This window comes from Diabrotica virgifera, chromosome 4 (genome assembly GCF_917563875.1).
Source record: "Diabrotica virgifera virgifera chromosome 4, PGI_DIABVI_V3a".
NCBI lineage: Eukaryota > Metazoa > Arthropoda > Insecta > Coleoptera > Chrysomelidae > Diabrotica > Diabrotica virgifera.
This window is the reverse complement of record NC_065446.1, coordinates 163,106,333-163,123,450: the sequence shown is the minus strand read 5'-3', so window position 1 is coordinate 163,123,450 and position 17,118 is coordinate 163,106,333. Positions and strand designations below refer to the sequence as shown.

Genomic DNA, 17,118 nt, shown 5'->3' with positions numbered 1-17,118 from the left:
TGTATGTAATATATGTTTGTAATTATTAAAATATAATGTATATGAGTTAAAATTAGGAAATTGTGTCTATGAAAATAAAAAAAAATTTGAGCTGGCCAATTGGTTCAAACGAAGGTCATAAATCTAAACACACACACACATATATTTAATTGAACCGATATCTACTAGTATTATGTTTGCAGCCTATATTCCAAGTAGAAGCAGTAGTGGTAACACCAGAAATTTTACTTAGACCTACAGCGACAGAAATTTACAATATTTTAATAAAGAATTCCAAAGATTTTATGGAGAGGTTAAGGTTAATTCCTCGATGGCAGAACAAGTCATGCATTAATTGCGAGCCAATTAAAGTGTCACAAACTGAAGAGTTCTTGTACAGTTTTTACGACGAGATCATTAGGGTACCTGATGTGAGCGAATCGATCTCAAAACAAGCTGATTCCGCGCATAAGGTAAACTGTTTATCTTAGATTTATAATCGTGCAGTGTTATAGAGTTTTATTTACAAAATAATTGTAGTAGGTATACTAGTTAGACGTTTTAAAAATTTAAATAAGAAAATTAACGGTGTCGTTTTGATTTCAATCTGTCTCCCTCCATCCTCCGATAGTACTATTTCTAGGTCTACCTGTTGTCAAGGAGGCCATGAAGAAGACAAATTTACACCATCACGACCGTAGTTTCTCGATATAAACTAAAACAATGTATATCGCAGTATGGTTAGAACGCCCTCTAACGGGGAATAAGTGAAATTAATTTCGACTCGATTCAAGTTCTCTGTTTAACCCAGGTATGACAATACCAAAAGGCACCGTTAGGAAAACATTCCAATTTTCGGTTCAGAGAACTCGTATGAATCGAGTCTGTGTACTCTAATAGAGTATGGCATTAGTAAAATAAGAAAATCTACGGTTTCGTTTTGATTTAAATCTGTCTCCCTCCATCCTCCGATAGTACTCTTTCTAGGTCTACCTGTTGTCAAGGAGGCTATGAAGAAGACAAATTTACACCATCACGACCGCAGTTTCTCGATATAAATTGAAACAATTTATATCGCAGTATGGTTAGAACGCCCTCTAACAGAGAATAAGTGAAATGGGGGAGACAGATCTAAATCAAAACGAAACCGTAGATTTTCTTATTTTACTAATGCCATACTTTGTATTAGAGTACACACAGACTCGATTCATACGAGTTCTCTTAACCGAAAATTGGAATGCTTTCCTAACGGTGCCTTTTGGTATTGTCATACCTGGGCTAAACAGAGAACTTGAATCGAGTCGAAATTCATTTCACTTTTAAAATTTAAATCAATAGACCATGGCATTTATAACAAAAAACATGGAAGCAGGTAAGCCACGTCATCTTATACAGTTTCGGGGGTTTTCGGCACTAAAATGATGCAAACAGATCACTTCGGGGATTTTTGTGGTTGCTGAACACGAATACACGATCGGAAACGACACTCGGGGCACATAGTACCCGAGGCTGCTTGGCAATCACCCTGGGCACTAGTTGCTCCGAGGGTCGGTTCTGGTGTCATATTCTTGTTCAGCAATACCAAAAGTCCCCGAGTACTCAATCTATTTGCATCAATTTAGTGAGGAAAACCCTCTAAACTAAATATTACGTGCCTTAGCAGTCACCTTGGGTAGCAGGTGCTCCTGGAGTCCGTTCTTAAGGCGTATTCATGTTCAGCGACCACAAAAACCCTCGAGCAACAAAATCTGACCAGAAATATACTGATTTTGACATTTTTATGCACCCACGAATATATTTTATCCATTGTAAATGCAATTATACTGGGTTGGGATAAAGTATGGAACCAAGCAAATATCTTTGAAACGAAAAAAACAATATTTTTGAAACTTTGCATGCAAGTACAGTGACGCAAAAGGCATCTGATGCTATATTTTTTGTTACTACTAGATTTCCGGTTTCACCGGAAATACACTTAACTTATTTAATTTACATGGGACACCCTGTATATTTTTGCAGATTTAAAAAGAACTTGCTATTTTTAATTCATACATACCAAATTTGGAAGAAAAAAATTGTTAAAAAGTGTCTGTAAATAATTTTTTGTATTAATACAACGTAGTAGGAAATAAACGCGTACCATCTATACTGTAGACTAAAATTGTTGATTACATGCACTGCATGACTTATTTGAATTTAGTATAGTAGGTAAAACCGTTACTGAACTAATTGACAGAAATGAGTTGTATTAAAAATGGTTCATTAAAGTGAAAAATATCGTATTGAAATATTATTGATAAATCGGTTATGGTGAATTTTCATTTTTGGGAGGTGGATTTTCCAAATCGATGGATTGGACGTAGAGGATTCATATAGTGGCCCGCTCGTTCTCCAGACCTCAACCCGTTAGATTTTTTCTTTGGGGTTATGTAAAATCACGCATTTACGTTAGGCGACCAACATGCTTGCAGGATTTGAGACAAAGAATAATTGATGAATGTGAACTACTAATACGTGGAGAAATCTTGCAAATAGTGATTCACGAATTTATTTGTAGGCTTGCACGTTGTCAGGAGGTGAAACGGAAGCATCTTCAACATTTGAAATTATTTTTTTTATTTTTAATATCATTGGTTTAACGTAAATAAATTAACCTATTTTTAAACTCTAAAGAGATTTACTTCTTGTTTTAATAGTTTTTTCTCCCAAACTTGGTATGTATGAATTAAAAATAACAAGTTATTTTAAAATCTGCAAAAATATACAGGGTGTCCTATTTAAATTAAATAAGTTAAAGGTATTTTCGGTGAAACCGGAAGTGGAGTGGTAACAAAAAATATGGTATCAAATGCCGTTTGCGGCACTGTACTTGCATGCAAAGTTTCATAAATATTGTTCTGTTCGTTTCAAAGATATTTGCTTGGTTCCATAGTTTATCCCAACTCTGTATATATTTCCACCCATTTTTCTATTGTATACTTTTTTATCACCCCGAACACAACGAAAGCAGTTGCAAATCGATAGGTGCTGTATTTAAGACTCGATTTCTTTACCTAAACGCCCTGGTCAACAAGTAAAGGCAGTTGCTTGATTACAATTTCTCATGCAGGCCACAATGGCTAGAAGATTTAAAAAATAATAAGTTTTCTTGATTCACCTCCACACCTACGGGTATAAGAGGTTTTCGATTACGTATGTATGTACAGCTGGTGCCTAAAAAAACTGATACGACTCTTACTAAGATTTGATTATTTTGAGCAGTGTATGATTGGTCTGACATTATATTATATTTATTATGACAGACAAATAATAAAATAAACAAACAAACAGCCATTTTTTGAGGTTGAAGTTGTCTGACAAGTTTTAAGATTTGGCAGTGACAGTGACAGTATGTAAATAATAAGTATTTATCCATCAAAATATAATAAATAAAATATAATTAAACTCATATTCATTATATCACACCTCATCAAAAGCTTTTTACAAGAACTTAGTCAGCGATTTTGATATGGCTTAGAGCCAGACTACATCAAGATCGCCTATAAATCGTGCTGGTAATTGCCTTGCAGCGAGACCAAAAACAAAAAAAAAGAAGAAAAATAAAGTACACTGCTCAATTTTCTACAAAATACGCTTTAAGAGTCGTATCAGTTTTTTTTGGAACCAGCTGTATGTATGTATGTATGTATGTATGTATGTATGTATGTATGTATGTATGTATGTATGCATGTATGTATGTATGTATGTATGTATGTATGTATGTATGTATGTATGTATGTATGTATGTATGTATGTATGTATGTATGTATGTATGTATGTATGTATGTATGTATGTATGTATGTATGTATGTATGTATGTATGTATGTATGTATGTATGTATGTATGTATGTATGTATGTATGTATGTATGTATGTATGTATGTATGTATGTATGTATGTATGTATGTATGTATGTATGTATGTATGTATGTATGTATGTATGTATGTATGTATGTATGTATGTATGTATGTATGTATGTATGTATGTATGTATGTATGTATGTATGTATGTATGTATGTATGTATGTATGTATGTATGTATGTATGTATGTATGTATGTATGTATGTATGTATGTATGTATGTATGTATGTATGTATGTATGTATGTATGTATGTATGTATGTATGTATGTATGTATGTATGTATGTATGTATGTATGTATGTATGTATGTATGTATGTATGTATGTATGTATGTATGTATGTATGTATGTATGTATGTATGTATGTATGTATGTATGTATGTAAGTTTTCTTGATTTCCATTTTGTGACGCGATTCCATGATTCAAACTGTGGCCCGTTTATTAGCTCACCTCTTAAAAGGGAATTTTTTAAAACGAGATTCAACTTTATTGTCAGCGGTACTGAAATGAGTACTATTCTAAAATACACTTTGTGTGGTAAATGTAACTAATATAGTTTTAAATAAAAGTTAAGAGCGATTTCGAGTCAAAATCGAAATCCGTGAAGTAGTTCATTTTGGTAACTAGCACTTCTTTTGCTTTATAAATTGGCTTTGGCAGATAAATTGGCCAGGCTTGTTGTCTTGCAGATTCTTGCAGATTCATAATCATAAATCAGAATGTTAGTACTATTTCTTCTTCTTTGAACACATTATCTTTGTACGTCTAGAGATATTAAAACAGATTTATTCAAAGAGCTTAATAAATAATGGAAAGAAAGGTATATTGATGAGAACATAACTACAGGAAACCATTACAGATCAATCAGAAACTACATACCAGATACCTAAACCTTGTTTTTCTAAAATGGAGTCGACAAAGGATATAACAAGAACCATGCAGAATGAGATTTAACCACTGTCTTACACCATCATATACAGGGTGTAACAAAAATACAGGTCATAAAATTAATCACATATTCTGGGTCCAAAAATAATTCGATTGAACCTAACTTACCTTATTACAAATGTGCACATAAAAAAAGTTACAGCCCTTTTAAGTTACAAAATGAAAATCGATTTTTTCGAATGTATCGAATACTATTGGAGATTTCTTACTGAAAATGGACATGTGGCATTCTTATGGCAGTATCATCTTAAGAAAAAATTATAGTAAAATTTGGACACCCCATAAAAATTTTATGGGGGGTTTGTTCCTTTAAACCCCCCCAAACTTTTGTGTACGTTCCAATTCAATTATTATTGTAGTACCATTAGTTAAACACAATATTTTTAAAACTTTTTTGCCTCTCACTACTTTTTCGAAAAGTCAGTTTTTATCGAAATATTTAGAATATTTCTCAAATCCACCACATATTTGTATATGGTTAAGTACGATTATGGAGACTTGGTAATAATATGAACCTTTATTTTTTATTTACATTTTTAGGGATATTTTGAACCATATTAAAAAAGAAGTCACATCTCGATAAAAGGTGCCTTTTCGAAAAAATACAAAGAGGCAAAAAAGTTTTAAAAACACTGTGTTTAACTAATGGTACCGCAGTAATATTTTAATTGGAACGTGCACAAACATTTGGGGGGTTTAAAAGAACAAAACCCCCATAAAATTTGTATGTAAACATATTAAAAAATAAGCCTCAACTCAATAAAAACTGCCTTATCGAAAAAATACTAAAAGGCAAAAAAGTTTTAATAATATTGAATTTAACTAATGGTACCACAATAATAATTTAATTGAGATGTGCACAAAAGTTTGGGGGGGTTTAAGGGAACAAAATCCCCATAAAATTTTTATGGGGTTCACAAATTTCACTATAATTTTTCTATAAGATGTTCCTGCCATAAGAATGCCACATGTCCATTTTCAATAAAAAATCTCGAATAGTTTTCGATATATTCGAAAAAATCGATTTTAATTTTGTGACTTCAAAGGGCTGTAACTTTTTTTATGTGCATATTTGTACTAAGGTAAGTTAGGTTCATTCGAACTATTTTTGGTTCCAGAATATGTGATTTAATTTATGACCTGTATTTTTGTTACACCTTGTATATTTAAACTTAATCTAGCTGCTATTCCACAATGTATTTGTGGTCAGTTGGGTAACCTACAACACAAAATTTTGACCTGTTCTCTTATTTCTAATAACGTAAATATGTTTTTTTATTCACTGTGTTCTTTGACTGATCTCCACCATCCCATTAATTTAAACTATTTATTAACATTAGAGTTGGTATACCGACTATTGTATAAACATATTTTAGATATTAAGCTTAAATTGTAATTGTAAAATATAGAGTAAGTATTTCTTGTAAATTGTTATATATTAAATGAAAAAAAAAAATAAAAAAACAAGGAAAAAATATAAAAAAATATATACAAAAAAATATTATAAAAAATAATAGAAAAAAATATAAAAAAATATGTAGATAAAAATTAATGACGAACTTGGACAGTCCATGGAAAAAGCTTTCGAATTAAGTGGATTGCAACAGAAGAATGTTGCAGTTTTTGTTGTGGAACTCGAGAAAATCATTAAAAAAAAATACAAAAAAATATATTATAAAAAATTATTAAAAAAAATTAAAAATTATTTATTTATTAGTATAATTGTTTATTAGATATTACAATTAGTATTAGTTTTAGGATAAGATACGAAAAAATGATTATTAAAATAAAAAATAGAAAAATTGGCGAATGGATTTAGTGTCCGCATTGATAGAAACCCAAATAAACAACAACTGTTGGCTTTGAATCTCTGGCTATACGGGCTATTCTCTCGCTGTCCATTCTCGTCCATGCTAATTTCACTCTCGTCTTCTGTGCCTTCCCCACCATACTATATCTTGTATGTTACAGAGATCTTTTATTCTGCCGTTCGGTATTCTGTCTATGAGTGTTTTCCCAGTTCTTGACTTTAACGTTCTCATTTATAATGTTCTCAGTATCCTCTTGCTTTCTTCTATGCCACATCTTGTTTCTATCGCGTACGTCATGATTGGTCTTATACATGATTTGTATATGCGTACTTACCCTTCCATCCTCATAGCTTTATTTCTCCAGATGACATCCCTCAGATATCCTGACACATAATTGGCTTTGTTTGCTAACTTTCGGACGCTCTCGTTAACATCTCCTTAACTACATATTTCGACTCCCAGACATTCGAATCTCGAGATTTTATCAATTAGTTCGTTGTTAATTACTATATTTTGCATGTTATGGATTCCCTTCACACTACCAGGGATTTGGTCTTAGCTGTTGACATTTTCATGCTATAGTTAGTCGCCACTGTATTGAAAGTTTGTGCCATTCGCTCTAGGTTATCATCGTTATCGGAGATTAAGATTGCGTCGTTAGCACAACAGAGGATTTTTACTTGTTTTTCTGCCATCGTATATCCTTTTGCGGTACTTTTAATGTTCTCTATGATTTTGTCCATTACTAAATTTAGAATCAATGGGCTTAAGCTATCCCCTTGTCTTATTCCCGAGTTGATTTCTACTTCCGATGTTAGTTCCTTCTAGACTTTTATTCTGGTTTTGTTCTTCGTATTATGTCTTTAATTTATCCTTATCACCTTGTTGGGCTGATATTTGGTCATTTAACTATCTTAGCACATCTAATCTTACACAATCGAAGGCTTTAGTCATATCTATGAAACACATAAATGCAGGTTTATTATATTCCAGTGCTTTCTCAGCAATTTGTGTGGCTATGAATATGGCGTCTATTGTGGACCTATTTTTCCGAAAATCTTGTTGTTACTCACTAATTGTATATTCTTCATTTATTTTATTGGCAAGTATTTTTGTTAAAAGTTTAAGATTTGTGCCCAGCAAGGTGATGGTACGGGTCTTTGCTGTTTCCTCTCTTGTGTATTGGTATTGTTATACTCGTCCTACTATACTGGTCTGGTTCACGCTCGCTGGCTACATATTAATTCTTGAAAGATGTTTATGTTCTCACATAACATTTCTCCTTCGTATTTTACGAGTTTATTTGGTATCCCAACGGGTCCTGGGACTTTTCTGTTTTTTAATTTACGTATGTGATTCCTTATTTCTCTTTTGTGATTTATAGTTCTGTGTCTATGTTGGATTGATGTGAATTTCCTATTTCTTCCTCTTCTTCGGGTGTTATATTATCTCCCTTTTATAGTTCTTCCATATATGCGGTCCATTATTCTGCTTTTATTTTATTTAAACTTATATATTCGTTGATGGGTGTTTCCTACTTTTTAGTATTTTCCAAACTTTTCTTTGCGCCCCATAAAAATCGTGTTCCATTTCTTTGGTAAAGCGTGTCCAATATTCTCTTTATATTTTTTATCTTAGAATTTATCTAATCTCTTATATCTCTGTATTGTTGGTAATTGTTTAATATTTTGTTACTGCAGTATTGTAGGTATGCTTTTCTCTTCTCGTACGCTAGATCTCCTATTTCAGTATTGAACCAGGGCTTTGATATTTTTGTTGCATTCAGGTGAATTTTTGTGACTCCTATGCTTTCTTTATACTTCTATGCGGCTTGTTAGTACTACAATATTATTTTTATACATACATAAATTTTGTGTTATTTTATTTTGCTTTTTAATTATTTTATTATATGTTTTTTGTATTTAATTTTTTTACGGGGTTTCAAATTCATGTTACATTCCTAAGTAAATAGGTATATAAACTAAACCATGGATATTAGTACTGGTGCGCGGTGGGATCGAGTTTAATAGGGAACTTGCACATTTTTTTTATTACAAAATGTTTGGTTTTGTATAAAAATGAGATTTCCAAAATTTCACGCTTCAAAAACTCATAATAACTTAGAAGTGCAAATTTAAACTTTTCCGTATTTTAAAATAGTTCAAACGACACATGACGTCTCATAGTTTAACTATATTTTTTTTTAACATCCCATTTATTTACAATCTGTAATAATGATTACAATCAGTAAATTGTTTAACAATTAAAAGAGACTTGCAGGAGACTGTCCAGTGACAATAACCTATAAAATCATAATTTTAGTACTTAACAAAATTATTTGTGACTAATAAATAAAACCCTATAAATAAAACTCTATAATGAATAAAATATTTTTGAAAATTTAAAATTTAAAATCTTGTTCGTAGATCGCTTGGAGTGTGGCGCTTTAGCCTTCTGTTTGCCTGGGGTCTCATTAGGTTCTTCGCTAGCCTGTTGGGGTGGTTTTGTAGTCGGATGTCGTATTTTTGGGCGTAACTGGCAATTTCTTCTTTGACAGTCTTCATTTGGAGATCACGATTGATGTGTTCATTGGGCATGTACCACGGTGCATTTGTGATAATGCGCAAGGTTTTCGATTGGAATCTCTCCATGATGTCGATATTGGATCTCGACGCAGATCCCCACAGTTGGATACCATAGCTCCATATTGGCTTAATCACTGCCTTGTATACTAAAATTTTATTGTACAAACTCAGTTGTGACCTTTTTCCTACCAGCCAGTACATTTTATTGATTTTCAGATCCAACTGTTTTCTTTTCGTGAATATGTGCTTCTTCCACGTTAATCTGCGGTCCAAGTGCATACCTAGGTATTTTACGTCATCCTTTTGTTGTAGTACTTGATTATTTATTGAGACGGTTGGGCACGTATCTTTTCGATTAGTGAACGTTATATGTACTGACTTGCTTTCGTTTACTTTAATTCGCCATGTTTGTAACCAGATATTTATACTGTCGAGATTTGTCTGGAGCAGTTGCGAGGCGATGTACGGGTTGAGTGAGCTGCAATGATCGCTGTGTCATCTGCATATGTGGCTGTAATGATGTTTTGGCTTGTAGTAGTTTAACTATATGGTTCCGTTTATGGGTATACTTAGGTATATTCATCTTCTTCTTCTTTAGTTAATTAGCCTCCACCTACTTGGGTATTTGGCCAGCTCGTCGTCGCGGAATAAAAGCAAAATATTTATATTCCAATGACATTTATCGTATGTCATTGTAATAATATATACCAGTTTGTTGAGATTGGAGTTTAATATAGTTATTGAAGGAAAGGTAAGAAGGTTTGCTATGGAAAATAAAACCATTTTCTAAAAGTACAAATTTTCTATGAATAGTTCAAACGATCAAAAACACTTGTAACGTCACATAACTGTATTTTCTACTGACGTTTATAATGTCTAATTTAAAATTATATACAATTTTGTTTACTTTGTTGGTGCAAAATGTAAACATATAACCCGATGACGCCACGACGTGTTTTGGGCTGGCTGGTATAATTTGAATTTTTATTCGTTTTAGTGGCCAAACGAAAGACAAACAAAACTTTTTTATGTTTGATACATGTTTTAAATTATTTTCTGTTGTGATTTACAACATTTTTTTTTTAATTTAAAATTTTATGCAAGTTCCCTATTATCACAAAAACACAAAACATTTTTTCCTTGTGGTGATTTTTGGTTTCTGAATCATTTTTTGTTGCGATATAATAAAAAGAGTTGTTAGCGAAACAATAAATACATCTTCACCTTGTACAACAAAATATGTTGTGAGGCTTGTAAAGTGTGACAAACTATGCACCATGTAGAAACAGGTTGTCGTAGAGAACGGAGTACGTTGTCATAACTCAATTAAAGAAGAGAATTAGAAGAAATATTTTTAATTAAAAAAAAAGAAATAAAATAAACTTCGAGTTAATATGAGAACTGTTTCTTATTACGCATATATAGAGTCATAATATAAATTGTGACATACATAGAATAGGTTTTCATCCGCGCATTCATCGTGTAACCAATACATATTTTTTTAACGCGTATATTTCATCCACTATCCTTTTGACTCTTAATGCTAATCACTGTGTATCGTCACATACTAGACAAAATGTTTCCAGCTCTTCCTCAGGCAAAGATCCCTTCTCATAAGGTTTTTCTTTTCAGCTATTTATTTTTTAAATAACCTCTGTTTCTTAAAACACTTTCATTTTACTTATTTACATTTTAACTTTTGATAAGTTAGATTCTCTCAGATTATCTTTTCGAAACCCGTTAAAGTGGAAGGCCTGTGTTTTCTTCTTTGCTTTTTTCCCGGTTTTCTTTTCAGATCAGATATCAAATTTTATCAATTTTATACGAGGTACGTCAAAAATATGAATTTCGTTAAAGAGTAAAGTACCTTTATATTCCAGAATATCAAAAATTGATATTGTGAAATACAATTAAAACCTTCTAATTAAAAAAAAATTTCAATTTTTTCTCAAATTACGGATACCCACCCATCATAATTTTATTACAATTATGATAACTATTTTATTACCAATTCTACGAAAAAAAGTTATTATTTATAAAATGCTCTACCTGGCCTAAAATCTAAGATGTAACCATCAGATATCAAACTTTTTCAATTTTATTCAAGGTATGTAAAAAATATTAATTTCGCTTAAAAGTTCTCTCGCAAGTGCCTTTATAGTTCACAATATTTCAATTAGACGGATGTAATTAAACATTGAAACATTGTAACCTCGGAAACCTTTTTTGGATGATGCTAGAGAGGTCACCAATGGAGACACTGCGAACGGCAGCCAGATGGTTGGTGGGAAGCGAGTCGTGGGCTCGAAACTAGCTTTTGGAACGTGGAATAGGACCAATAGAAGAAATAGGTAAAGATAAGACAAGACAAGGTAGATTAGAGAAGAGAGAAACAGATAAAAATGTAGATAGGTAAAAATACCAAAGATAAGGGAAGATAGAAAGAGGGCGCCACTTAACTTTTTGGGGTTACAAGGGGAAAAATCTTAGAAACGGAAACAGGTAAGGAAAGATAATTAGGTTCTGAGACCAAATACAAGAAAAGGTTTGACCAGTTAATTAGTAAAAGAAATAAATGTTGTCAACACACTACATAAAGAAATAATAAATATATTCGGTGACAGTCGTCCACCTACTTACCTATAAAACTTACTCTGCGAGACCTTTCTCCTTGTCGAAGATAACATGGTGATAGTTACGTTACTTAGCAAATATTCAGAGGTAATCTATTATCAGGCAACTTATTATTAGTAGATACATAAAAATCGTAAAATAAACAAAAAACAATATATTGAACAAATGATTCATCAGAAGGGTGAATACCAAAATAACAATAAGTAATAAAGAGGAACCATATACACAAATGAAAACTGCACCAACAATTAATGTGTGGTTGTGTACAGTTAGAAATAAACAATAAATATGATAAAAGAAATACAAGTATCATAATAAGGTAAAATCATGCACAATTAAATGCACAGGAAAGAGAGCCTGGTTATTAATTAGAAAATCAAATCAAGCATCTATCATGAAAAATCTCTCTTTACTGTTTTAGGGCTTATCTCGAGATAACTGCTATGGTAAATTTAACGATGGATAGAAAATATAAAGAAAAAATATATCATAAAATTAAAGGCAAAGCATACAAAGCTAACAAAAGTTTATAGTGCAAAATTCAAAAACAACCCCGCAACCGGCTTTATAAAAAATAGTCAATAGCACAGCTTTTAATTAAATAGTTATTTTTTGTAATTAAAAGTTGATAATGAAAAGTTCTTATTTAATGAATAAAAAGTTCAATTAACGAAATCGCTGTCCTATAGTGAACTAGATTACCTCGGTGATTAGCCTTAACCACAGATGAAGGAAGGTTTGAGGTAGATAGCCCTTAGATTAGCTCTACTTTGGAGATAATTGGATTTATGTTTAATTAATACACTTACAGTAACTCTGAAGATGTTTCTTCTTAAATTGTACTGAATCTACTTTTACTTTAACTAGTAATCAAGCACTGAAGTTAAATAAGAAACATCTAATCTGATGTTAGGTCCAAATACAGATACGATAAGCGAGTGAATACCACTCAGATAAGATAAATTGTAAATAAGGTATTAGATACTAGACAGACGTCTGTACCCCAAGATACCCAGCAACGAAGTCCTTTCCTAATCGCAATCTTTTTGATGCTTTTCCTCTAAAAAAAGTGGGGGTATGTCCCCTCTCAAAAAAAGTTACATTTCTCAAAAAGAACTGACCTATTTGCGTTTTTAGGTAAAGTAACGGTACATCATACAGATAACGCAAAATGAAGTCAAACGACCTAACGGTTGTTTTCAGAAGGGAAAGTTATTCAGCCACAAGGTCTCCTTTGAAATATAACTGCAACGGAAAGTAGCAGTTATAAAATATGGCAATAATCACATAAAGTGGAGTACCTAACGGGACTTTAATAGTAAACTTCTTGGGAGGTTTCTATACTAAACAGATAAAAATAACAAGAGCTATATAAAATAAAGAGACTGGGTGTTTCGGCAAAGCTGCAATGAAAGTGGTCCCGTTATTATCTCGTGAAATAATTCGATTGCCATTCCGATAGAGAAATAACCACGGCAGTTAGGTCATGGGCGTAACATTGTTGCCTGTAAAGGGATTTCTAATTAATCTAAAAGGTATATTAATTATTTACTAATCTTATTATAAAAAAATGTTACAACATAGTTTTTAATTCCAAACAACTTTTCTTAATAACAATAATTGTTGATATTGTGAAATATAAAGCTCTTTACTCCTGAGTGAAATTCATATTTTTTGACATACCTCGTATAAAATAAATAAAAAATTGATATCTGATGGTTTTCATCTTAAATTTTATACGCTGCAGAGTATTTTATAAAATATAACTTTTTTCCGTAAAACTGATAATAAAAAAAGTTATCATTAGGTTCCAAGTTACGCAGATATACTGCGTAAGTTTTGTAGAAAAAAGTTTTGATCACTTTTTATAAACATTTTTTTAGCTGGTAATTTTCGGTTCTTGTATTACATTTTTTTATCTTTCTTAATTTTCTCAAAAATAAATTGTTTATTTGATTTTCGAAGTATAACAGTTATAGTCTAAGTCTAGTATAAGTCGCTGGGAGCGCATTTTGTACGTGATAAGTAATATGGAAAAACCATACGGGGATATGTTGAATTAGTTGTGTACATGACTTTCCCCAACGGCCGGAAACTAGAGTGGGGGAAGAGGGTAGTTATAAGGGGTCAAATTCGCGGTTTTTATTATTTTTTTGTGACGCTCATGATCGAGGTAGTGCCCCAAAATTTATGAATAAGTAGGTCATGACGTAACTAAGCAAAATCTCTAGGGGCGAAATGCTGCATGGTCGACAAAGGGGCAAGGGTAGGGGTGAATATAAAAAATATATGGGGTTTTTTGCGAGATTCGTGATTGAAATAGTGCACCAAAATTTGGGAATAAGTAGACCATGACATAACTAACTAAAATCCCCAGAGCCAGAAACCAGAGTGGGGTAAGAGGGTAGTTATAAGGGGTCGAAATCGCGGTTTTTATTATTTCTTTGTGACGCTCATGATCTAGGTAGTACACCAAAACTTGGGAATAAGTAGGTCATGACGTAACTAAGTAAAATCTCCAGGGGTGGAACGCTGCGTGGCCGACAAACGGGTGGGATAGGGGTGAATATAAAAAATATTAGGGGCTTTTTGCGACGTTCGTGATTGAGAGAGTGCACCAAAATTTGGGAGTAACTAGATCATGACATTACTAAGTAAAATCTCCAGGGGCGGAACGCTGTGTGGTGGACAAATGTTGTGCTGGGTCACAAAATAAAATAATGCAAACTGCGACTTTGCCCCCTTATAACTACCCTCGTCCCCCACTCTGGTTTCCGGCTCTGGGGATTTTACTTAGTTATGTCATGGTCTACTTATTCCCAAATTTTGCTGCACTATCTGAATCACGAACGTCGCAAAAAGCTTCTTATATTTTTTATATTCACCCCTACCCCCACCCCTCTGTCGGCACGCAGCGTTCCACCCCTGGAGATTTTACTTAGTTACGTCATGACCTACATATTTATTCCCAAATTTTGGTGGAATATATCGATCATGAGCATCACAAAAAAAAATAATAAAAACCGCGACTTTGACCCCTTATACCTACCCTCGTCTCCCATTCTGGTTTCCGGCTCTAGGGCTTTTACTTATGTCATGATGTTATGTCATGGTCTACTTATTCCCAAATGTAAGTGCACTATTTCAATCACGAACGTCGTAAAAACCCCTTATATTATTTATATTCACCCCTACGCTCAACACTTTGTCGGCCACGCAGCGTTCCGCCCCTAGAGATTTTACTTAGTTACGTCATGATCTACTTATTCCCAAATTTTGGTGCACTATCTCGATCATGGGCATCACAAAAAAAAGTAATAAAAACCGCGACTTTGACCCCTTATAACTAACCTCGTACCCCACTCTGGTTTCCGGACGTTGGGTAAAGTCATGTACACAATTAATTCAACATATCCCCGTATAATTTTTCCATATTACTTATCACGCACAAAATCCGCTTCTATCTCTCCGACTATTAAGTGCATTTTAAAGATTATATCCTAATACTAACCTAAAAAAAACACCTATAAAATTTTAATAAATCTGTTCAAATTTGAGTAATACCGTCTTAAAGTTGTAGTAATTCTGTAAAACTACGAAGTTTGAAAAAATTACATTTGTTGAGACGTCTTATCATTTGAATTAAATTTTTGAGATTTTTTTTGAATGAAACATAGTTTAGTAAGGTATCTGAAGGGTAAGTTTTGCAAATTTGAGAGTTTTGTAGGTAAAACACATTGGTTACACATTTTTAAATCATTTTTAAACAAAATTAATGTAAGTCTCATTTTCCGCCCACACCGTACTTATGCCCATACATTTTATTTATTTTTATTATAACCGTAAGATAGCTTAATTGTTCTTCTGTCACGTCCAATTTGTAAAATTTCATTTGATCCCTTAGTTAAAGAATTATCTTAAAATAAGTCATCCGTGCACTTCGTTGAACGCTAGTTTACAGTGAGCCAATGTTAGTGAGAAGGGTGACTTTAGCGTTATAAATAAAGAATTATAGAAGCTATAGATTCAATTTTAGAAAAATCTTTATGAAAGTTTTTTTTTGTAAAATTTTCTGAGTTTTTCAATGGTCAAGTCAGTTTTTTTCTAAGATGTATATTTTCGGAGTTAACATTTCTAAATCAAATTACAAAAAATTTTAGCCTGTTTGATTTTTTCCGAAGTCTTTTTTTTTTTGAAAAATGGCTTTGACAGAGCAAATAATTAGCCAGACTTATTTGCGATTGATTGCAGATTCGTAGTCATAAATTTCTTATTTCATAACATAAGTAGATACTACAATATTATTTTTTTATAATCAAAAGCTCTATTGACTTCCCTATTAATTTAATGAGAAGGCGATGGTTAAAGGCTGATAGTGTATGTTCTTTATCGTAATTTTCTTTTTCAATGCAGTGGAACCTCCATAAGTCGGATTAATCAGGACCGAGGCCGATTCGGGTTATCGAAAATCCGGGTTATCCGGAGAATATGATAAAAATTAGTAAAATACATATAAATAATAAAATATAAAATATAAATAATGAAATACATATGCACAGTACATCTAAATTACGTACAGTTGTATACAGTATTGTTTATTTCTTGGTAAAAAACTCAGTCAAAGTAAAAACATGTTTTTTTGTCTGATGAAAATCGGTCCGGGTTAGCCGGACTTCCGGGTTATCCGGGGCCGACTTATCGGGGTTCCACTGTATCAGGTATTTTATTGCAATTTTCACGATAAGTCACATAACTGGGAAGAACACCCTGATCTGTTAAAATATCTTATTTAAGGAATAAATTTCGGTGACTCTATATCCAAATGATACGTTGTTAAGAACTTTATTACAACAGCAACAATTTTTGTGGTGATTTAGTTTATTAAGGTCTTTTATGAATGAATTTTTAACCATGATAGTTTTTATAGTTATATTTTTTCAAACAGCCATATACAAGGGTCTAGGGGTGGGAGTATCTACAATGGAGAAGGAATCTCAGGAATCCAGAGCATCATTTGATTCCGATATTCTTAGCAAAATGTAAACTATTGTAAACTTGCTATATACAAATGTAATTCATGATTGTCCAGTAATAATACAGCAAGACATTCCTTTGTATACGAGAGGCCAGCAGTACACTTAGTCTAAGTCTGAATTTTTTAGTACATGTTCGTAAATAATACAGTAGTTAAAGCTGCAGGAAAATTTCATAGCATGTACAAATCTATTGTCATTTAAGTGCGCACTTAACGATAGTTTAT

The 17,118-nt window shown here is 32.4% G+C and overlaps 1 protein-coding gene across 1 annotated transcript in view; it reads left to right on the top strand.

Annotated features, from left to right (window-relative positions):
* Window positions 1-17,118, top strand: part of LOC114336768 (dynein axonemal heavy chain 10) — an 863,661-nt gene that overhangs the window by 264,782 nt on the left and 581,761 nt on the right. Inside the window, exon 20 of the mRNA XM_050648469.1 lies at window positions 183-452. Coding sequence (XP_050504426.1) covers window positions 183-452 — 270 coding nt within the window. The remainder of the gene's footprint in view (window positions 1-182; window positions 453-17,118) is intronic.